The sequence below is a fragment of the Rutidosis leptorrhynchoides genome, chromosome 4 (assembly GCF_046630445.1).
Source record: "Rutidosis leptorrhynchoides isolate AG116_Rl617_1_P2 chromosome 4, CSIRO_AGI_Rlap_v1, whole genome shotgun sequence".
Taxonomy (NCBI): Eukaryota; Viridiplantae; Streptophyta; class Magnoliopsida; order Asterales; family Asteraceae; genus Rutidosis; species Rutidosis leptorrhynchoides.
The window spans coordinates 188,999,116-189,022,288 of NC_092336.1; the positions used below are offsets into that span (position 1 = coordinate 188,999,116).

The 23,173-nt window shown below is 34.4% G+C and overlaps 3 protein-coding genes across 3 annotated transcripts; 2 read left to right on the forward strand and 1 right to left on the reverse strand.

Annotated features, from left to right (window-relative positions):
* The first annotated feature begins 2,029 nt into the window (after positions 1–2,029).
* On the forward strand, positions 2,030–11,016 carry LOC139842329 (DEAD-box ATP-dependent RNA helicase 20-like). Its single transcript, XM_071832480.1, has 14 exons — positions 2,030–2,400; positions 3,631–3,723; positions 3,827–3,991; positions 4,144–4,239; positions 4,884–4,958; positions 5,180–5,341; positions 5,930–6,010; positions 6,320–6,418; positions 7,555–7,650; positions 8,431–8,562; positions 9,001–9,075; positions 9,207–9,296; positions 9,609–9,683; positions 10,668–11,016. The coding sequence occupies exons 1-14, from the start codon at positions 2,098–2,100 to the stop codon at positions 10,833–10,835; spliced, it is 1,710 nt and encodes a 569-aa protein (XP_071688581.1). The 5' UTR covers positions 2,030–2,097; the 3' UTR covers positions 10,836–11,016.
* A 1,101-nt stretch (positions 11,017–12,117) lies between these two features.
* Positions 12,118–15,820, reverse strand: LOC139842335 (protein NETWORKED 4A). The gene is made up of 3 exons (XM_071832486.1): positions 15,683–15,820; positions 15,179–15,290; positions 12,118–13,881 (listed from the first exon to the last, which is right to left on the reverse strand). The coding sequence occupies exons 1-3, from the start codon at positions 15,695–15,697 to the stop codon at positions 12,356–12,358; spliced, it is 1,653 nt and encodes a 550-aa protein (XP_071688587.1). The 5' UTR covers positions 15,698–15,820; the 3' UTR covers positions 12,118–12,355.
* A 4,910-nt stretch (positions 15,821–20,730) lies between these two features.
* On the forward strand, positions 20,731–21,666 carry LOC139841297 (uncharacterized). The gene is made up of 2 exons (XM_071831521.1): positions 20,731–20,778; positions 20,911–21,666. Exons 1-2 carry the CDS (start codon positions 20,731–20,733, stop codon positions 21,664–21,666), a joined length of 804 nt encoding a protein of 267 aa, XP_071687622.1.
* The last annotated feature ends 1,507 nt before the right edge of the window (positions 21,667–23,173 follow it).

The window sequence follows — 23,173 nt, forward strand, 5'->3', positions numbered from 1 at the left end:
ATTCATTGCATGTACTACATTTTGTGATGACAAATCGAGGAATGACCGTTAGTGTAGAGCCGTCTGTCACTCCTTTTCGCGATTCTTATGCTCTACATCCGGTTATGTCTTTTTCATTCACTCTATTGTCCTCTCCAATCTATATTTGATTTCATGTAAATGAGGGCATTACATGATCTTAAGTGTGGGGGGAGAGATATAAATTCTCGTGGATGTTATACGCTTGGCTTTTTGTCTTATTTTTGAGTCAATTGTTGAAGAATTTGAAAATTTTTAAAATTTTTGAAGATTTCAAAAGCCAAGTGTAGCTATTTTATTGAGGGGATGTTATCACTATTGTGAGTTAAATTGTGCAAGTACCTCAATGATTGGTGTTTTGTATTTTCTTTTATGTGCGTGTGTGTGTTAAAAGGAAGTAAAGTCTTCATAGTAAAAGGTTGTTTCATTTAGAACTTGGAAGTAAAGTCTTTCAAGTTTCGTGTCACTTGGTATAACATCTATCTTATACTATACCATTTCATACTAACATCTCATTTAGGTGTAAAAGTACCTTGGGAAGAGAAAATCTTGAACTTTCAAAATTGACAAGTGCTACCCCATCACTAACTCTATTACCGGGAAGGTTTGCTACAACGGTAGTACGTTCTCTGTGCGGTTGTTCAACACAAGAATGGCTTTGAGTGCACATGACCTTCTAAGCTAAAATTCCGAAAAACTTGTTTAGTGTAAAAGCTAGGTTGTTTATCCTTTTCAAAATGATAAAATGTTTTCATAAGGTCTTGTGTTCCCTAGGACCAAATTTTTCGACAAATCTCCAATCTCATTATAAGTCACGTGGGACTTAAATTCCACGACTCTCCTTCGAATGTCCACCCTGCTATAGAGTCACCAGAGTAGTCGTTGGGGCATGAGATGAGTGCCGCCATCCTAAAACACCGGGAGAACCAAAGTGATTAACGCTCCGTCACACCCACCTTTTACAACAAAGATAGAATTGACGGTAACACTTCTAGTTATACAACTAGAGTGTAGTTTGTAATTTGTACCAGGTTCTCTTGTCATGTGTTAATTGATGAATATATATTTGAAGAACTTGAACCTTGCAAACGCTGTTGAAGATCACACATTTTGGTTTTAATGGCTTATGAGGATAATGCTGGTGCATCATACATCCTACATCCTTGTCTAACTATTGTGTGCTGCTCCAACCTGTACTGGTTCTTCTGTTACTGGTTCTTCATGTAGTCTTCTTGCTGGTACATCATACATCCTTTACTGGTCGTGAAATAACCTTGAATCTTGAGCTATCTTGTGCTGATAGTGAAGACAGCACATCAAAACACTTAAACACAACATACAATGTTGTTGTACACAAATAAGCTTATGTTGGCCTGCACATTACAACTAGTGCTTATAATCATGTTTTGCCATAATTAAATCCTTAATTATGTAGGGGACTCAACAGTAGGTTATCATTGTCCTCTCGAGTTTGTTTTGTTTGTTCGGCTCGGTTCACATTTAGTTAGGTTGTTGTTTTGTTTAGTTGTCTAATTGCGGTCTTTATATGTGTATTGTTTTGTCGGGTTTTTTTTTTATTGATTGTTAAAGTCATTAGTTATATAAGTTTTTATGTTTTCGTTAAATAATATCAAGGCATTCATCTTGGAGATAAGCAAAAGAATTTGTTTATATATTTATTATCTGAACACATACAAGAAATACACACTGTAAATATATATTGTAGGATTATTTTACTGGGTGATGATTCGTACACCACCAAAATTATCCATACACCACTAAATATGTAATACAATGTTGTACAGTACAACTCTCTAAAGCATATTTAGTGATGTATGGATAATTTTCAAGTGGTGTACGAATCGGTTCATTTTATTTTAGGCTCAAACAAACATGTGTTACACACAAACCTAAGAGTTACCTATTACCTAGTAATATAAAAAGGAGGTTTATGCAGACATTTACTTCTTTTATATATAATGTGGTACACACAAATTACTGAAATACACACATTGGCTCAAACACATACATACATAAATTACTGAAATACACACATTTCACACTCATCCATTCGAAACAATGTCTTCTTATGTACCACCACATCTCCGTAAGTCAGTCGCCGCCACCGTCGCAACAACCGCAGCCGCCACCGTTACAACTTCCGCAACCGCCACCGTCACCGCTACCGTCACAGCCCTAGATAACACAACTGCAAAATACAAAATTAACTCTAAATCAACTAACAATGCATTTTCAAATGCAGAAGCTCGCCGTAGCTCAACGAACAATCACAGCCAACCGTCACGAGCCCTAACTGTACCTAACGTCGTGTTTTCGCAATGGAAGCCTTCTGAACGTATTTTACGTCTTAAACCTGAGCAGGTTCGAATGATTACGTATACGATGTCGTTTTTATCATTTTCATATTTTATCATTTCTATATGTATTATTTCTTCTACTGTTAATTAGGTTTGAGTTAATGACATTGATGATGAGATGATGCTTACTGTGTGCTTAGGTTTTCAATTGAGTACTTAGGGCATCATAGTTCGAAGGCTTTGATTATCTGTATTATTATCCGGACTTGCATCGATTTTGTCCTTCAATATAAATTTAGAAGTTAGGACATATATAGAGGTCTAAAATCCTCAAATTATGCTCAGATTTGTTAGGTTTATTATGCTTCAATATGTGTGTATATATTCTATATTATTTTATATAATATAATAATAATAATATAAGAGACGTTAGAGATACATTTGGAGATTCAGCTGTTCAAGTTACAATATAAAATTCGAACATGGTAATTAGATGTACAAATTTATTTGATTTTGTTGTTCACGGCTTAAACATTTTTGAATTGAACATAAATTTTAGTATTATGATTACTGTAGTTTGAACTGAATATAAGTGCCTTTCAATCTGAGAAATAGGATGTGTACTACTACTGTTTATGGTTAGAATAGATGCGTCTGCAAATTTCGTATTGAGAGAATCAGATTGGATTATAGGCCATTACAGTATGTCAGTACTACACAATCAATGACTTTGAACAGCTAATTATCTACTTAAGGAGTTAGATTAGGAGTTATATATTTTTATACAGAATGTGCTTACATCGGTTGAGCGTAGCATGCGTGAATATTTAGAGATTTTTTATATATGTTTGGATAAAGGAAACTTGGCTCTGCCAGTAATTTGTTTAGCTACTTTAAGGATAAGCTAAATATAAATGTTCAGTGTGTTCAATCGGTAAGTGAAATGACAAGTTGTCATGCAGTTTATGTCAAATTTTATTTGATATGCCATGCAAATTAAGAACTGAATTTAAAAGTTTTGATATCTGTAGTAGGTTTATCGGAATGTTGACCTCTTATGGAAATCAAATAAGCTTTACTCAGTTTAGTTAACTGCTTCGTGTTCCATCAGCGAAACATGTCATGCTCAGTTACTGTCCTGATTTTATTATGACTTCTCTCAATTAAGTAAGACATCCTTAAAAAGTTGATCTGGTGGATGATGATTGCTGTTTGCTAGCCTCAGTGTTTGCTAGTTTCTAAGGAGTTCTTTTCTATTTGTTTATTTTTCATAATTTGATTCCGCTATTTACAGATAGAAGAGGTTAGATTACGACTCAATGTTGATGTTACAGTCACTCCTGACTCTCCCCCTGCACCTGCACCTATTGAATCTTTTACAGACATGGTAATCAAGCTTTTACTTTGCATTTCTTTTATTTTACATCTTATTTTATATATGTTATTATTGGATTAATCACAACTAATTGATGTGATTTTTTTATATTTAGTGCCTGGACTCGAGCATAATGAAGGATATCGCCACTCATGAATACACAACTCCTACCTCTATTCAAGCACAGGCAATGCCTGTTGCTCTAAGTGGAAGGGATCTCTTAGGCTGTGCAGAAACAGGCAGTGGCAAAACTGCTGCTTTTACAATACCCATGATACAGGTACCAAATCATGAAATTATGCATTAACACTCCCTCCTTCCCGAAAATAGTCTTTACGCATACTTGTATAATTAATTGTTTCTCATTATCTTTAAGGTGATGATCTTTTGGCTTCTCATAAACTTATGCTTTTACTTCTTTCAATTTCGCAGCATTGTATAGCTCAGCCTTCTGTTCGACGCGGAGATGGTCCATTAGCACTAGTGCTGGCTCCCACTAGAGAGCTTGCACAACAGATTGAGAAAGAGGTATGGTAACTCATGATTGATCCAGTTTATATGCTGTTTCCAAAGTTTCTAAAGCAGCCTTAGGTATTTTACACTGTATACTCATTTGCAATAAGTTATCATATATGAAAACTAGCCACTTATCTGTTTTAACTCCATCAAAGATGTTTTTTAGTCTTATTGCTTACACTGTATACTTTAAACTGTTGACTAACCATTAAGATTTTTCTTCTAGGTTCCAAGTTATTTATGAATAAATATATTTTGAAAAGGATTTCAGTGATCAATACATACTTTGTAATTCCTTAAAGGCTATACTTTTATTGTGGTGATAACGGAAACTAGCTCTTGAGGAATTTTACTCGTTGATAGCACTAGTAATTTTTGACATGTTCTTTTATTGACAATTGAAATTTGGACACATTGCTTTGATGAACTGCCAGTTCTGGTCGAAAATGATTTACTTTATCATGATACAAAAGTTTAAAAATTTTCTGTTGCAAGTAGGCTGTTGTGGGTTCCTAACACATACACCGTCTTCATTTAGTTAGCTGCACATTATTATGAATAATATCCACCTCATATGGAATTGAGATGTTAACTCTTTTGGTTAAACCAAAATTGCAAGATTTACGTAGTTTATATGCCTCGTGAAATTGCCACAGGTGAAGGCATTTAGTCAATCATTAGAGTCTTTCAGAACTGCGATTGTTGTTGGTGGAACAAACATCTCTGACCAGGTGACTGCTTTTGAATTATTGTATAATTGGTTATTTAAAGTATGATCTATGATATTGGGTTGTCAGGGTCATGCAGAATCGCGTAAAGTAGTAAGAATGACCCGGAATGATATTTCTATGTTTTAGTAGTAGGGCAATTGTTTGCTTTCTTAAATCATCTCTAGAAACTATAATGTGTATCACAAATTAAACTTTTGTATTTGTGTGTCAATATGTAACAGAGGTCTGAACTTCGGGCAGGAGTAGAAATAGTAGTTGCTACTCCTGGAAGATTTATTGATCATTTACAGCAAGGCAATACTTCTCTTACACGGATCTCATATGTTGTCCTGGATGAAGCAGATAGAATGCTTGATATGGGTTTCGAACCTCAAATAAGAGAGGTATATTCGTTAAATTTTCAAGGCTGAGTCTGGTTATACATATTTTTTTAATTTATATTACTTTATAAATAAGTTGCCAAGGATCTCTCTTATGTGGCTAGTGCGCTTATGAGAATTTTCAATGCGTGATCATAAACTCACATATGCTATATTGAGTAAAAATGAAGGTGAGAAAAAGTTCCAGGAAATAAAACTGAAATGACCTGCATTGACCTTTGCTTTAGCATAATCCCATTGCTATCTTAAATTTGACTTCCGATGGCTTACTTCATCTTATGCTGAATTGCATATCCATTTTTTATATGTGGTGTTTGCGTATTATTGAAAAAATGTTTTGGCCTTTATGTTTTGAGGTTTTGATGATTTCATCTAATAGTGTGCTATATATTGCACTCCAAGAATGTGATGCTGACTTTTATCTGTATATGCATTATTGTGAAATTCATTTTGTCTTGATGTTTAGGTACTGATGTAATATGTTAAGGTTATTTTGCATTAAACACGTGTCCTGTTCTTCATACTAGTATCGGTTGGTAATGTAATCAGCAACAAAAGATAATTACTAATATTTTATTTTATTATTCTTAGGTTATGCATAACCTTCCAGAAAAGCATCAAACGCTGTTGTTCAGTGCAACTATGCCAGTGGAGATTGAAGCACTAGCACAGGTTTATTTGATATCAAGCTCTTTTTGTGTTTAGTTTTCATTATGTGCATAATCTAGTTTACTTTTTCACTCAAATTTGCAAGACAAAAATCCCCAATCAGAATTGTTATACCTGCATATGAGCTCCAGAACAGTATTATCATGCAACTGGATATTAACGTTATCACCTAGAGATTAGCAGATTACTAGTGGGCTTATACTAGCTAGATCTACTTCATTACTACTACATTCAAGGATCTACTTGCATGATTCTAGTATCATGTGAAGCTGTTATTTCAACTAAACTACCTTCATTTAATTTGAAATTCAGGAATATCTAACAAATCCAGTTCAAGTCAAGGTTGGCAAAGTGAGCAGCCCAACAGAGAATGTGTCCCAAAATTTGGAGAAAATTACTGAAAATGAAAAGGTATTCCAGTTTTAATTTTAGGTACAATTTTCATCCATTTCAAGATAGGTATTGATATCAATCAGTACATCTTTGTAAATATGCAAAAATTTTGCAGTGAAAGTGTGAAACATACATTTGCGTGTTGGATAATATGAATGATACTTTGTGACTATCTGACCAAGTAATTGCTTATGGAGAGGATGAAACCACATTAAGGATAGTTCACTGTGAACATATGATTAACCGATTTTGAGAACAGTGAATACCAGCAGTTCCTTGTTTCTTCTTTTGGTTGGAGTGGGATATAGACAGACATAATATTTAGAACTTTAAGAAATTTCATTAGAGGAGTAAAACTGGTTGGCTTCAAGTGTAGCGATACTCTCATCCGTGAAGGCCTTTGAACTCCATTAGAATAGGAAAAAGAATCAAAGCTGACGTCTTAGTCAATTTCACCAGGCTTTCATATTTAAGTCTGAATGCTTTTGAAGGAGCAGTGAATATTTAAGAATTATATTGATGTTATAAGTCGCTTCGACTGTACTGAATTAGTGGACTTAGCTATAGTGTTTATTTTTTGTTTTAATGTTCTATAGATAGATAGATATATAAAACTAATTTATATAAGTTTTTTTCCCTCTGTTACTGAACTGTTTCTTGGTGTCACTGTATCAATTAATAATAAGGTGAAATAGTTCCTACAAGTGTGACCCTAGGGTCCATTTTTCACTAAGCTAAGTAGGTCTTATGCACCATGCCTTGGGTGCATGGAGAGCTAATTTGTAGTTCTTCTGATTTTAATTATCAATCCCTTGGTATGATTCTTTAATATCCAGCTAATTGTTAATCTTTATTTTCTATCTAACTGATACTTCAGTTCTCTGTGACTGTTATGCTGTTCTAAACACAATAATCTATGGAAATCTGTTATGTTATTTATTAACATTTAACATTATGTCGTAACTCAGTCAATAGGAAAATAAATATTATGCGATACCCTTCTCTTGCTATAGTCATTATTTAATACTTATATTTATTTACTTGAAACTGTAGTAGCCTTCAATGATTCTCATGTTTCAATCACTGTTCAATTTCAGATATAAACATCAAGGTGTTTTAGTCATCATGTTAACTTTTTTGAAATTCATTTGCAGATTGATCGGCTGCTATCTTTACTTGTTGAGGAGTCTGCACTAGCTGAAAAATTAGGCCATCCATTTCCCTTAACAATCGTATTTGTGGAACGAAAGGTATTGCAGATTCATGCACATTTTATAGTAAAATTTGTTCCTTTTTCTTTCTAACCTCTTAATTTTACTACAATGATCTTTGTTCAGTTGAGATTTATCGATATTTTTAATAATGGCTAGCTCATTCTTATTTATATTTATAATTATGCCCTCCTGGCACATATGTCCAATCTGTCTACCTCTTTTCTCTGTTTATGGTTAAGAATGATAATTTTCTGTTACTAAAGTTTTTGTTTATATTAGAGGTCGGGTTTAATAAGTAATTAGTGTGTCAAATGATTATAAAGGGCGACATTTGACCTGTTACAGAGACCCTAACCCAAATAGGCACTTTTATGAGTAAAAGAGTCAAAGTTGCTAGTTAATTTAGATATTAGTGGCAAGTTATCTTCTCCTGGCATTGGAAAATAAGGTTGCTCTAAGTTTTGCAATAAGTTTTCATCTATCTATCTATATCTATATATCTATATATAGTATATACAACAAAGTATTGTTATTAGCCTCTTATATCTCCAACCCTATATAAAATAAGGTTGCTCTAAACACCCAAAACAAGACACATACTACATACACAAACACTCTCATTCCACCACTCCCACCATTACTGGTATCGTATTTTGCTGTTATAAGGCTATTTATTGTCATCATTACCGAGAATAGTTAGCTATGACTAACACATTTGTAAAAAGGAACTTGGCTATTGATGCTGCTGGTATGTTTAATGATAACTCTAAGATTGCAACATAAAGGCTTACAATTTAAATCTGTATTGTCATGTAGACAAGGTGCGATGAAGTTGCTGAAGCTTTGGTAGCTCAGGGTTTAAATGCTGTTGCTCTTCATGGAGGCCGAACTCAGAGTGAAAGAGAGGGTGCCTTGCGTGATTTTAGACATGGTCCTACTAATATCTTGGTATGTCAAAAAGCAATCAACTAGGTTTTTTTATTCTTATTTCATTGTTTCAGTTGAATCTCCACTAGTAACTCAAACCTAATATTGACCACGTGCTTGTATTCTACTGAAGGTGCCAAAATGTGGGTTGAAACATGTTTGTGTAGGTCAGGTTGGGGTGACCTGCAAACATCTTTTTTGTCCATCTGCGTTGTAGCCAGAACAAAACTATTACAGCAATAATCTAAAATCATAAATATTAAGAATGGTCAAAGAGATTGTATGCATTAGAAGTAGGTTATGGGCGACTTCCAACCTTTTTGGCTTGTTTGACCTGTTTCCGTATAAGTTAATTATTTTTGTTTGATTTGTTCATGGTTCACCTCTCTTATTTTGCGAGTTTATGTGTCTATTCAATTCTGTACATGAATTAAGGTGTAACTGAACTCGAATATACAGGTTGCTACTGATGTTGCATCTCGGGGGCTAGATGTTACCGGAGTTGCTCATGTAGTTAACATGGACCTTCCAAAGGTATATGACTCACAGCTTTTTTAATACTTAATCATCTTTGAATTACAGTAAAAAACTAAATGCCCTTGTGGATTTTGGTACTTTGAAAGCAAATCTTTTTTACTTGTATGTTTTTTGGTGGCTTAACTCAGACTATGGAGGACTATGTGCACCGGATTGGTAGGACAGGTCGTGCCGGATCAACAGGACGAGCTACTTCGTTTTTTACAGATCGTGATATGGTGTGTGCTTTCTTGACTCTTCCATTGTTTTCTATAGCTTGCTACCCACACAACTCATGGAATATGCAACATTTTACAGGCTTCAATAATAAAGTGTTAATAACTTAAGACGATTACTTTAGTAGTAATAAAAACCAAAGTGATGGATAATGTGTAAAATAGTTTAAAATTGGATTGTGTTGCATTTTTCCTGCCGCGGAGGGATTATTTAATTCCAAAAAGGAGATAAAACGCTGCCATTGTGCTTATTCATTCCTCTTAGTGGCATTAACTTATTGATTTTTAATTTGCTTGACAATGGTTATGTTCCAGTTTCTTCTATCACAAATAAGGAAAGCAATAGCGGATGTTCAATCTGGGAACACTGTGGCCTTTGCCACCGGCAAGGTACACTTTTTATAAAATTAGTCATCATAGTCCTTAGTATTACACAGAGTGCCAATTGCAACCCATTTACCTATAAACGGGCCAACTCTGTATATTATGCCTTATGAGGTAAGTGGCTGACTGGGTGAAAAAAAGAATGGATGAAGGGGAAACATATCGAAAGATGCTAAACTTGTATTCATATGCTTACAGCCTTCTCAATCGTCCTAATGGATTATTAGATCATTACAAATATATGTGTTTTGCAATTAATCAATAAAGGAGAATGCTAACTATAGCTCTTAGGGATATAGTTAAGCATGACTAAAATAACATCATAAACTTAGTTCACTATAAATCAAAGTGATTGTATTGTATATTTATATTCACTTTCTGTAAATACGTGTGTAAATGTTTAATATTCATGGAAATAGTTAGTTTCGCTTTAGATTAGAAGGTTTATAAATACTGTAAGCTTAACTACAGCCCTTGGGCTATAATTACAATTCTCCCATTTCAACCGGAAAAATAAAAGGCTGTTGTAAGCTTAATAACAGAAAAAGGATTACTATTGTAAACTTAAAACCATGCATAACTGAAACGACTGGGTTTTGATCCATTCGTTTCGGTCGTGCATGGCCTTAAGCTTACAATAGCCGTCCTTTTTTGTTCTATTAGAACTATTTTTTTTGACATAACAATGTATCTTCTGAAGTTTTGTCCACTTTCCAAGTTACAAAGAGCAAATGGTCGATTTGGGTTATGGTGTATCTCTAATGGGGTAACATGGGTTAAGCTAAAAGATTTAAATAAAATGGAAACATGTCAATGGGTCGAGAAGGTCAAATAGGTCGACAGTCATCCAAAATTCGAAGTTTATTTTAAATGTAACTATTCAATCATATCTAACAAATTAGTTATGTTTAAAGCACTTATGAAGGTATACAGAGTGTATTATTTTTCTAGTCATCCATGTATAACACACGAAGCACATGTAATATGTAGGTTGCTAGGAGGAAAGAGCGAGAAGCAGCTGCGGCACAAAAAGAAGCAAGGATTGCACAATCAAAGCTCCCACCGACATCAATAAATGTGGAAGACAAGTACAAGTACATGATTGCTCCTGCCATGATCAAAAAAGAGGGTGCTGCTGATGATGCTTGGGACGATTAGTATTACAAAAGGTAGACTAGACAGACTCTTTACAAATTCTAATTCCACTACTAAATATATCTTTTTGGCCTCATTATTCAAGTGCGATCACAATAAGCTTTAGAGTTTGGTAGATTCGGTAAGCTGTGTATAATTTGCGTTGACGTCGTTTTTTAGCATATGAATCTTGTTGACAAAATCTTAGTACTATTACAAAAGAATTTTTCATTCTTGCGTGTTTCTCCTCGTCCTTGACACCTTGTGGCTTCCATTTAAACTTTTGGAAGCAAAACTGATGTACTTTTCATTCGAAAGGATATCGCTCTTTTGACCCTCTTAATCAAATCAGATATGTGTGCAACTATAGAACTAATTCTGGTGACCAAAACAAAGACTTGTTTGACGAATCATATTTTTTATGAACTTTTCTAACTTATATAAGAATCATTTGTATGGCAGTAATTTAGTAAACGTTTGTTTTTAATCGGTAATTTATGAAACGTAGTACCACTGGGCAATAGTTCATTATGAGTTGCAATCAGTTGACACTTATACTGTAGAAGCCTTTTTCTTCTTTGTCTGGTATTATTTGGTGTGACACATTTGAAGGATATATTGTCTTTATATTTTACCTCGTCAGATTTTAAATTATTTTTCTTCCTATTGATGTCGAATCAATATATAAACTATTTTTCTTCCTATTGATGTCTTCAAATCGAGTCACTAAATTTGAAGTACATAGTATATAGGAAGATATTATGTGAGAAGAGCACTTTTAAATCATATGTTGTAGAAATTCATACATCATGTTCATTTCCAAATTCTAATAGCAGGAAATGTTTTCAATAGGATACTTTGATACAAATATTTCATCCAAGTTTCAACCTGCCTGAAGGCTTCAAAGTTTACTCTACGGTGCTTGATTCAATTGGGCTACTTAAAACTATATGTAAAAACATTGGATCAAGTGACCTCGGCACAAAAGCTTAAAAATCTCGAAAGTGACCCATAAAACCATAGACTCCCAAAACATCCATTATAAGAGAATTTGAAACAAAACCTGATAATATGTATAAGTTTCAAGCATCTTCAAAAAGGGTAAAAGGGGTAAAGGGTACTAACTGATCTTCCATTGAGCTCGAGCAAGTTCATACATAAAATCAGAGATATCAGAGGATTTCAAATCAAATCAAAATCTTATGAAAATGTAAATTATAATAATAGGCTAGAAGTTAAGTTGATCTCCATATTTTCATTCCTTGCGCGAAAATAGTAAAAAGTGCAAGAAAGGAGGACATCAGTGTAAAACTTACAAGCGAAAGAGTAAATTAAAGATGAGATGCACTACAGACTATAGTTTCTATCAGATACATCAAACATTCAAGCCTTAACTTGCACACTCAAAAAAGAAACAAAGCAAAAGCGAAAAACGTAAAGCACCATCAGATGGTTTACTCACAATGTTGCACTCGATACCCATTTCCAACGGGTTCCATATTATGACCCGTGAAAGCTCGTTTGACCCATTTAGTATCCATATTCTATGACGCCATGACTTGATGCCGTTTATTATGACCCATAAAAGCTTGTCTCAGCATTTGATATCCATCTCGATAATGATCAAGTGAAAAACATAGCTGTCGTATTGCCTCTCGTTTCTCCTCTGCTCCTTCTTCAATCACTTCTCGTTGCCTCTCGATTTCTCTTTCCAATTCCTCACCTTTACAAGTCAACTCCTCTATTGACTTATTTGACTTCTCAATCCGATCAACTAACTCAACATGTTCTGCATGTAATTGGTCTAAATGCTGGCTCAATCTATCAATCTCAACATCTTTCAAAGTCAACTCTTGGTCAAGCTCATTGACTTTAACTACTAGTCCATCTTTTTCAACCTTTAACTGCTCGATTTCACCTTCCATTTCCACTTTCACAATCTTTAACCTTCTAAGTTCCTCTTCTGAACATTGACAACGTAGATCGAATTCTTTCATCGTATCATTCATAAGCGCTTGTTCTTTTAACAACTTCGTCACTTGTTCTTGAAGTTGCACATTCTCTTCGGATAACGTTTTGTTTGCATTCGACAACGTTTCTCTCATAGCCCGAATTTCTCGATCACGTTCCGCTAGATTCTCTTTATACCTCGAAACCCGACCCATCACTCTCATTACTTCTCGTTTTTCCTTATCGAACTTCGATTTCCAACTCAAAATTTCCTTTTCGGCTACAACAAGCTTTTCTTGTAAACTATCATTATTCGACCCGTTGTTCTCAATTTCATGCCTTAATCTTTTCACTTCATCCTCCGAATCTTTAACCTTTTCTTTCGTTACTTTCAGATCAATCTCAAGCGCAAGAATTTTCCGTTCTTGTTCCAAAAATTTCGCTTCCAAATCATCATCTATACTGAAAACTTTACCATCTTCAACTTTATCATTTTCAAGATCAACAATTTTCGGTACCATTATTTCATACTTTTGGAGTTCAATCTTTAACTTTTCATTTTCAACTCGCAAATCTTCTACAACGTTATCATTCTTCGAATGAATTTCATCTTGTTGCCTCTGAAATTTCTTTAATTCATTTTCCAACTCAGCGATTCGTTTACGTAACCCTTTATGATCACTGTTTGCTGATGCACTCGAGTAGTTATTAACAGATGAATCATCTGAATCGTACTCTGAATCCAATGTAGACGTCTCGTCCCCTTCTTTGTTCACCAAATCCGAACTACTCCCACCGCTTTTAAGAAAAAAGTCAAACCCGGCAGCTCGAGCAGAGGACCTGGGTCGTGGGTTAGACAACGGGGCGGTTATCGAAGGTGGTTCTGACCCAACATCCGATATCCCCGACCCTTGAGATTGAAGATCCGATGGGATATTCCTTCGTAACTCGCCTGTAACATTATCATATCGTTCAGCTAACGATCGATACATTCGATAAAATTCTTCAACGTGCGATAAAAGTTCGGGCCTCTTTTGGTAATACATCTCAGCTTTCTTAGCGAACGAATCTCCATCGTTTTCGATTAGTTTCAACATTCGTTTAACGCTCTGGTCCATTTCTGCAATCAAAAACTCTTTAGTAACTCTATGGTTTAAAAGTTTGGCCATTTGAATTTAGTATGGACTCAGATTGAAATGTTGTTTACTTAAATTTAAATTAAAGATGTAAATGTATTTTAGAGGGACCCAGATTGATTTAGATCACTAGGAAGTGTGTAGAGTTAAAGGAACAAGTGTGACAGGCACTAAGGAACCATTAGTGGGGTATATGATCAACTTATAGTATGCAAAAAGTACTTAATATTATGAGTGGTTTTAATAAGACTATATTTAGGCGGTAATACCTAGACTTTATTAAACAATTCCCACGTCTTTTTTTTTCCCTGAAAAAGAATCAAAATTGACAAGTCTTTTTAATTTGATTGAAGTTGCGTGTTGAAATTTGTTTTTTTTTTTTTTTTTTTTTTTTTTTAAAAAAAAAAAGAAGAAAATGGGTTTAGTTTTCATGAGGGAGCGTGTAGTTCTATCTCCCAAAAAGTGGGTTGATTGGCTTGAAACGTCGTTTTAAATGAATGAAATTTTAAGTTAGGATGCATAAAAGTTTTGTATAATTTTATAACCAGCACTCAAATAAAATTAAATAAATCACCACTATGTACACCTTATCCTAAATTTTTTTACAAGCAATTAAAGGGGCAGAGCAAAATCAATACAACCAATCTTTATTAATAACTCCTAGTAAAATACCCCGAGCGATAGCATGGTGTTTAAAGCCTTGGGAATACAATGGAGACCCCAAGTTCAATCCTCATGAGATGGAACATAGAAAAAGCTAAATTTAAGTAATTTATGACAATTGGCACTCAAAATTTATTTTATTTTCATGCAATGAAGAGTTCAATTGCATTTGAACCATGTCATGTAGGACTATTTAATCGATCTGGCAATAAGGACATTTGCAAGAAAGGTTTTTCCCGAAAAGGTGTATTGTTACCAAACGTGGACCAAAAGGCTGTTTAGGCACATAACCTAGTGGTTTTTGTAGTGGTGTCACATATATTTGTAGTGGAAGTGCATTTACAAAACTGTTAAATAATTGAAGAGGATATCATGAAGCTATATTAGTGTATTATCAAATTAAATTTTCACAGTGGACAAGAAATTCATCTCTATATCTGCTAGTAATTTCCTCTATTTCAACCTTGATCTAATATGATATCTGGCTTTATCACGTTACTAGTTGACACGTTTTTTTGAACTCATTTTTAAGTGATATAAGTGCGACGAAATGCGACAATGGTACTTAGAGTAATTTACTAGTATAACAAGAATTGAAATTGAATGTTAGTTGTGTACCTTCAACATTTTCAGCTAGCCATTTGGAGTTTTTGGTACTGATGTGGCTATCCCACCACCAGGAATGTTTATTTACTGATTCTGTCCTCTTATAACTTTTATGTGACTTGGCCTGCAAACAAACAGAATTTATTTATTTATTTAAAATTTCATATACTGTATCTCGCAAAAATAGCGCAATTTACGACTACATATGGTGCGTTTGTACACCTCTTATTGAAATTGTTCAGCAGAATGTTGAATGCTGAACCATTCAGCATTCAACGCGTTTGTTTCTGACAACTTATTGTCATTTAGAACCAAACTCATTCAGAACCTTTGAATAACCAGATTATAAACCATTTAGCGCTTAACCATACAGTTTTATCAAACGCGCCCATAGAGACCCGAACAAAACTAAATAATTAACTAGTAGGGAAAGCATGTAAACTAAATTACGCGTGATTTCTATGATCTACGAGACTCAGCAAAACGAATATTCTTGAATGACAATTATAAACTTACCAGAGATGCTGCCATTGTTCTTGTTCAGTGCTTACACAATAACCTGAAATTCAATATAACGAACACTTTAAAGGTCGACTCCATAATTTACAAATACTTTATTCACAGGAAATCTGAAATTATGACTGAATTTTAATATCTAGTTGAAACTTTTAATTAAAGTTTAGGGACATAATGAATGATATTAGGATATATTCCGTAACATAGTTACATAGCACTGCATATTATATATGACTAAGATAAAGAAAGTATCAGAAGCTTTAGCAGGTCAAAGTATGACCAAATGAGGAAGAACTTGTATGAATTTTTATAGTTCACCAAGACCTTTTCAATTGTTGTACTATTAGTCTATTTGTGCCAATTGTATTTATAGACAACAACAATTAGTCCATCCATTATTTATAAATTAATACAATTATAATAAATTATATTATAGATAGATAGATAGTTTATTATATATTTGACCCTTAAAATCAAACATAAGAGCTTTTCAACTCTAATTTTTATGATGGAATGTTTTGGAGACATTGACAGATACACAAAACTACAAGCAGAACAATGGTTAAAATAATATTGAATCAACTTATAGCTTTGAACATAAATTACAATTCACATTTCACATTCACATATATAAATAAATTTTAATTAATTATAACACAACCCAGAATCATTAATGCTCTGATAATAATAATATGGTGACAAACACATGATTATATTTTAAACATATTGTCAAAAAGACTATCGTATTTGGTACAGTATTTTTTTATATATATGTGCTGGCATTGAATCTGGAATTATCATAAATATATATATATATATATATATATATATATATATATATATATATATATATATATATATATATATATATATAAATAATTTTTGATATATTAAAAAGAACTGGATAGGCAATTAGGCATGTACATAATACAAGTTCAATGTTTTTTTTTTTTTTGTTTTTTTTTTTTTTTTTTTTTTGCGAAAAAAAAAATGCAGGTCTCATGAAACGTGTAACCCATACACACTCAACAGTAAATAACACGAACCCATTGTATAAGCATGCGTAGACGCCAGGCGCTCTAAACCGTGAGTGGCTTATTTAAGTTAGTAACTAAACGTTATTTTATTTATATTTATATTATTATTATTATTTTATTATATATAATTATAATTTATCATATTAATATTAATTTATTTTTAAACTTTATATGCAAAATTAATAATTAATAAATTTCCAAAATATCAGGCGAGAAGGTCGTGACTGAATAAAAAAAGTGCAAGAAACGCTGATTCCAGCTACGCGGTTAGCACATCCATAATTCATTTCATTAATTTATTAATACAATTTAATTTAAAATTAAAGTATAATTTTCAAATGTAACAGCAAATATTCGATGTTAATTACTGAGGTAAAATGAAATTCACATTTATTTAAATTCTTTTGATCAAATAGGCGCCATTGAAATTCTAAAATGTTTGAATTATATAAAAGAGAGGACAGTTCTTTTTTTTTTTTTTTTTTTCTTCTTTTTGGTAAGGAAGGAAACCCTCTATGAAGAGCACATTGGCTCTCCCAAAAAAGTGAAATACAGATTACTTATTTAATAAAAACAAAAACGGCATAATCATGTCTAGATAATTCCATTCCAAACTTTTTGAAGTTCGGTGTATTTGGATTATAACTATGAGACTGTAATTTTATATTATTCTATGTAGTAAAAAAATAGAAAAAATAATAATAATACTAAGATAATCCATAATAACCAAAATCAAATTTATGTGATCAGGAAGCTTCCGAGGTAAACGAATCATTTATCAAACTTCATAAACAAAAAAGGAAAAACAATTAAACAATACAACAGTTATACAAAATACAAAATGTAAATTATAACCTAAAATCTGAGGTCGAAATTTACATCAATCTGTGTTTAATCCATCCATATAATAAAATACTTTTTAACTAGTTGTTGATAATATTGATGAACACGAAGAAATTAAGCACATATTGAAACAGTAGCTCATAAATTATACACACATATATACAACTAATACATCTAATTATAACATCCAATCCGATAGATAATGAAACTAAGCACAGACTGGATTAGCTGCCATATTATGTATCTGAGTGTGTGGATTTATCTTATTGTTAACAACAAATTAAACAAATATTGAGGCAAATAGATTGATATGATATCGAATTAGAAGCAGTAATCTATCTATCTATGAAGTATATATTAATATAAACATGTATCTATACAGGTAATAATAATAAACTTGTTCTTAAGAACTATAAATAAATGTAAGTAATCTGAATTTGACCTGATTGATGGTGAAGATGAAGAAATGAAGCAGAGAATTTGTAAGGAGCAACAGAAACATGTGCACAAGGATTCAATGTTCCGGCATGGAAGAAGAGAGAATGGGAGGAAAATGAAGATTTTTTTTTTATTTTTTTAATTTGATAATTTAAGACATACGCACATAAATATAAATATATGTATTTACGTTTTTCACATGGCTTCTTTTTGTCAACTATTGATTTGATTACCCTTTTCAACCGATACTCTTTATTCGAAAGGGGATGATATATACGCAACCAATTTTTACAAATACACAACTAAATATGTTTTATAGTGTTGTACAGTACAACACTATAATAATATTGCAAAACGTATCCCCCCCTTGGAAAAAAGAGAGAGAGATATGGGAGAGAGAGGTGAGAGAAACATTTTTGAGAGATCGGCCAAAGGGAGACTTGGAACTTCATGCACTGCAGGAACATGGAACAAGGAGAGGGATCAGAGAGGCAACGAAAAGCTTCACTTCACTGGGGTATCAGGATCGAAAGGCATCAAATCTTTCTTCTTCTTCAACTTTCCAGAGAATTGGAACGTTACAGACTTATGGCGACTTTTCAAAAACTATGGGGCACTTAGGGAGGTGTTCGTACCTCCGTCGAAACGCCTGAGAAGTGGAATTAGATATGGATTCGCTAGGTATGAAGTTATTCAAGAACACAACATGGAGGAATTTGCAAAAAACCTAAGTTCTGCAAAAGCTGGAGAGCTAACTTTAAGGGTGTACATTGCAAATGAAAAGAAAACCACAAACAACGGAAGAGTAGGATCTAAATCTCCAGCAAACAAGCACACATCTTTCAACCCTAATTTCAAACTAAATGATGGACGTAGCTATAAAAACGTCCTTGATGCTAGAGAAATATTAAACGCCAAAAGAAAGGAATCAAAAGGTCGTTCGGTGTTTGCTGAAATGGATGAGTCCAATATCAAACTCCTTAAACGTTCGATCATCGGTCAAGTTAAAAAGGTCGAGTATTTGGAATGTTTCGGTGAAATCTGCGCAGCGGAAGGTTTATGCAACATCAATATCAACTATTTAGGAGGACTTGAGTTAATGTTAGTCTTCGAAAATCCAGATACAGCTAAATCCATAAGTGATAACGTGGACCATTTTTTACATAAGTGGTTGAATAATATCAAGGTTGGTGACCCTTCTGATGATAACTTTGTTAGACTTTCATGGATCAGCATCCTGGGAGTTCCGGTGTCCGTCTGGAAAGAAAAAACATTCTGTTCTATAGCGGAATGGTGGGGAAAAGTTATTGCCACTAAAAATTGCTCAGTAACTGGTAACCAGTCCCTCATTGTAGGGAAAGTTTTAATCCAAACATCCGAGACTAATCTCATCAGGGATAATGTCCAACTTATTGTTGGCTCAAAAGAAATCCAAGTGTTCGTTTCGGAAAGCGATGTAATCGAAATTGAAATGAAAGAAAAACCCGTAGATTTCAATGAGGATGAAAATTCGAGTAATGGGATCTCAGACGATGAATCTGTGGTAAACGTTGATTCAGATGAAAATACTGAGGACGAGGAGTCTGGCGATTTAAGCTCCGACGATGAAAACGATCAAATTAATAATACTTTTGAAGAAAAGTCTGAAGAATTTTGTTTTTCCGGTGACCGAAAAATGGAGAGTCCGGAACATCCCTCCGGAGATGGGAGTTTGAAGAGGCACTCAGGTATGGGAATCCAAAAACGTCTTGAAACCAACAGTTACTTTTCTGACAGTAATTATTCTTCACCACATCCTAAAAATCTTGTAAACGGAAAAAACGGTCCCCAAAAATCTCATGTTAATGACCAGGTCAAAAAGATCGCTGACAACTCGAGTAATGGACCCCACTCTCCTATTCAGCCAAATAATATGTTTGGTACAGATCACAATCAAACCATTCCAAACCTTCACAATCGGCCCAACACTGGCCCAAACCTTCATAGCCCAAACACACAAGACCCTAACTACCTTAGCCCAACCCACCCCCAAACTTCAAACCACCTAAACAATAACCCAACATCCAATCATCATGACCCAAGCCCAATTCTAAAACAAGTTAACCCAAGCCCTATACTTTCATCACCTAACCTTGCCCGTCCCCTTAATCTAGCCGACTCTCCTAGGAACTCTAATTCTAACTCCGAACCTCCATCACCTATACCTTCACCTATACCCGACACACACGTTGTCGACGAAATTCCTTCAAACTCTCCAGTAAAAAAAACCGATATCCCCTCAACGACAGGAAATCCCAACCCCTCAACTCCTATACTCAAGCCGAACACCTCAATTTGCCATAGCAGCATTCCTGTTAAGCCAAAGAAACCTACCCGTGAACCCACGAATAACCCCAAATTGAAACCACAAACCAATTCCGTCAACTCTGCTCCCAATTCTGTCACCACGGCTCCTAAACGATCCGAGAAACCTCCCAACCCACCTTGCTCTTCAAAATTTTTAAGATTCAAACACCTTGCTAGAACAAATCCAAAAAACACCAAGTCACAAACAAGCAAATGTAAACCCACACTCAGCAATACTTCCATTGGTTCCTCCAAGAATAATTCAATTGATTCAATTAATAGCGTTGAGGTTAAGGATTTCGGGTCCAAACTGGGTGTCCGGTGGAAAAACAATCATTGATCATCGTTCTACCCTTCCTTTCATCTCGATTTTGTATGTTTTCAATGATAGCACTTTCTTTAAATATAAGAGGAATTAGGAAAGACGTTAAGGTGAGATGGTTGCGTTCTTTATGCCAAAAAGAGAAACCTTAGATTTTAGCTATTCAAGAAACCAGGTGTGGAAGTTTGAAAGACTCGTTCTTAGAATTCTTTTGGGGTTCTGATAATTTCAAATACGTTCAGAAGGATTCTGTTGGGCTCTCAGGCGGTATGTTACTGATATGGGATTCAACAATTTTCAAGGTAGATGAAGCTATCGAAGGCGAATTTTTTATTGCTGTCAAAGGCAAAGTGGAAGGATTTGATTCGGAAGTGGCTATAGTAAACGTGTATGGTCCCCATTCTATGGCGAAAAAAATTCGTTTTTGGGATAGTCTGGAAACGCTAATCAGTGACAGGAAGATGCCATGGTTAGTATGCAGCGACTTTAATGAGGTTAGAAATCAAAACGATCGGTTCAATTCAGTTTTTAACAGTAATTGGGCACAAAGATTCAATTATTTTATTGACAAAACGTGCTTAATCGACATTTCGCTTGGGGGAAAAAGATTTACTCGGGTGTGCGATAATGGTATAAAGTTTAGTAAGATCGACAGGTTTTTGATATCGGAGGAGTTTAATTACTGCTGGCCTATGTTAACTGCTACCGTTCTCGAAAGAAAGCATTCGGATCACGCTCCGATAATTCTCAGAAACGGACATACCGATTTTGGTCCAAAACCAATTAGGGTTTTCAACGAATGGTTAAAAATCGATGGCGTTGATGATATAATTAAAAAGTCTTGGAATGACAATGGGTCGGGAATAAGACCAGATTGTATAATGCGGAATAAATTGAAGAAAGTCAAGTTTGAACTCAAGAAATTAAGTTCTGTATTTGAGAATCTAGAGGAGGAAATACAGAAGCACTCAAAGGCAACGAATGATTGGAAAAATTAGCTGAATCAAGAACTCTTACGGATCAGGAAAGAGAAATCTGGCTAAATGAAAAAAAGCAATGGCTTGCAAAAGAAAAAGTCCAGGTAAACATGTTAAAACAAAAGTCCAGAGTTAAATGGACTCTGGAGGGTGACGAAAACTCGAGGTATTTCCACAATTGAATCAAAAGAAGGGTAAACAAAAACACTATTCGTGGGCTGCAGATAAACGGAGTCTGGTCTACAAATCCGTGGGAAATAAAAGAAGAAACACTTAGGTATTTTTCGAATATTTTTAAATTAGATGATAATGATCATGGTTCTTTTGATTTTTAAGTTATTCGAATTACCGAGAGTGATAATAACTACCTGGAAAGCAAGTTTTGTGAAAAGGAGGTTTGGGAAGCAATTCAAAACTGTGGGAGCTCGAAAGCTCCGGGCTCTGACGGTTTTAACATGAAGTTTTATAAAAAGTTTTGGTGGTTAATTAAAAATGATATGATGCAAGTGTTCGACTGGTTTTGGAATAATATGGAGATTTCTAAGGGTTGCAACGCGTCGTTCATTACTCTCGTTCCTAAAAATGACAACCCTCTAGGTCTTGCCGACTTTCGTCCAATCAGCCTTATAGGAAGTGTCTACAAAGTCATAGATAAAGTGCTTTCTATGCGAATGGCATCAATCATCCACAAGGTAATAGGAGTAGAACAAAGTGCTTTTGTAGGTGGGAGATATATTCTTGATGGGGTGTTGGTGGCAAACGAAGTTATTGATGAGTTGAGACGTGAAAAACGAAAAGGTCTAATCTTTAAAGTCGATTTCGAGAAGGCCTTTGACCGTTTAAAATGGGATTTTATTCTAGATACAATGAGAAGTCTAGGCTTCGGGGAAAAATGGATACGTTGGATTCATGCGTGCCTATCCACTACTACAATTTCAATTTTAGTCAACGGGTCTCCAACTGCGGAGTTTAAACCGAAAAAGGGGGTTCGACAAGGTGACCCGATTTCTCCATTTCTCTTTATAATTTCTGCCGAGGGGTTGAATTTGCTAGCACAAAAAGCAATCGAAATTGGAGAAATTAAAGGGGTTGTAGTGGGCCGAGATAAGGTGGTAGTTTCACACCTTCAATACGCGGACGATATGATTCTTTTTGGGGAATGGAGTATAAATAATCTATCAAACATCATGAAATTATTAAAATGCTTCGAGAAACTTTCGGGTCTAAAAGTAAATATCCAAAAAAGCAGTTTATTTGGTATAGGGGTCGACTCCACTGAATTGAATGATATGGCAGGTCGAATAAATTGCTCTCCTGGAGTTTTTCCCCTAAAGTACCTCGGTCTTCCTCTTGGAGTGAAAATGAATAAGGTAAATCTATGGAACCCTATCATTGACAAGTTCAAAAAAAGGTTATCGGTATGGAAATCTAAATCGATCTCTTTCGGAGGGCGGTTAACTTTGGTAAAGTCGGTGCTAAGTAGTTTGCCTCTCTACTTCTTCTCGCTTTTTCGAGCTCCTGCACGTGT

What these genes read in the sequence shown, in the direction of transcription:
- LOC139842329 (XM_071832480.1), top strand. Translation starts at nt 2,098, where the DNA reads ATGTCTTCTTATGTACCACCACATCTCCGTAAGTCAGTCGCCGCCACC. An exon ending in TACGTCTTAAACCTGAGCAG is followed by an intron (nt 2,401 to 3,630) that starts GTTCGAATGATT and finishes CGCTATTTACAG; the next exon opens with ATAGAAGAGGTTAGATTACG. An exon ending in AGATTGAAGCACTAGCACAG is followed by an intron (nt 6,011 to 6,319) that starts GTTTATTTGATA and finishes TTTGAAATTCAG; the next exon opens with GAATATCTAACAAATCCAGT.
- LOC139842335 (XM_071832486.1), bottom strand. An exon ending in GCTAGCTGAAAATGTTGAAG is followed by an intron (nt 13,882 to 15,178) that starts GTACACAACTAA and finishes TTTTGATTGCAG; the next exon opens with AAATGGACCAGAGCGTTAAA.
- LOC139841297 (XM_071831521.1), top strand. Translation starts at nt 20,731, where the DNA reads ATGATAGCACTTTCTTTAAATATAAGAGGAATTAGGAAAGACGTTAAG. An exon ending in GAATTAGGAAAGACGTTAAG is followed by an intron (nt 20,779 to 20,910) that starts GTGAGATGGTTG and finishes AAATACGTTCAG; the next exon opens with AAGGATTCTGTTGGGCTCTC.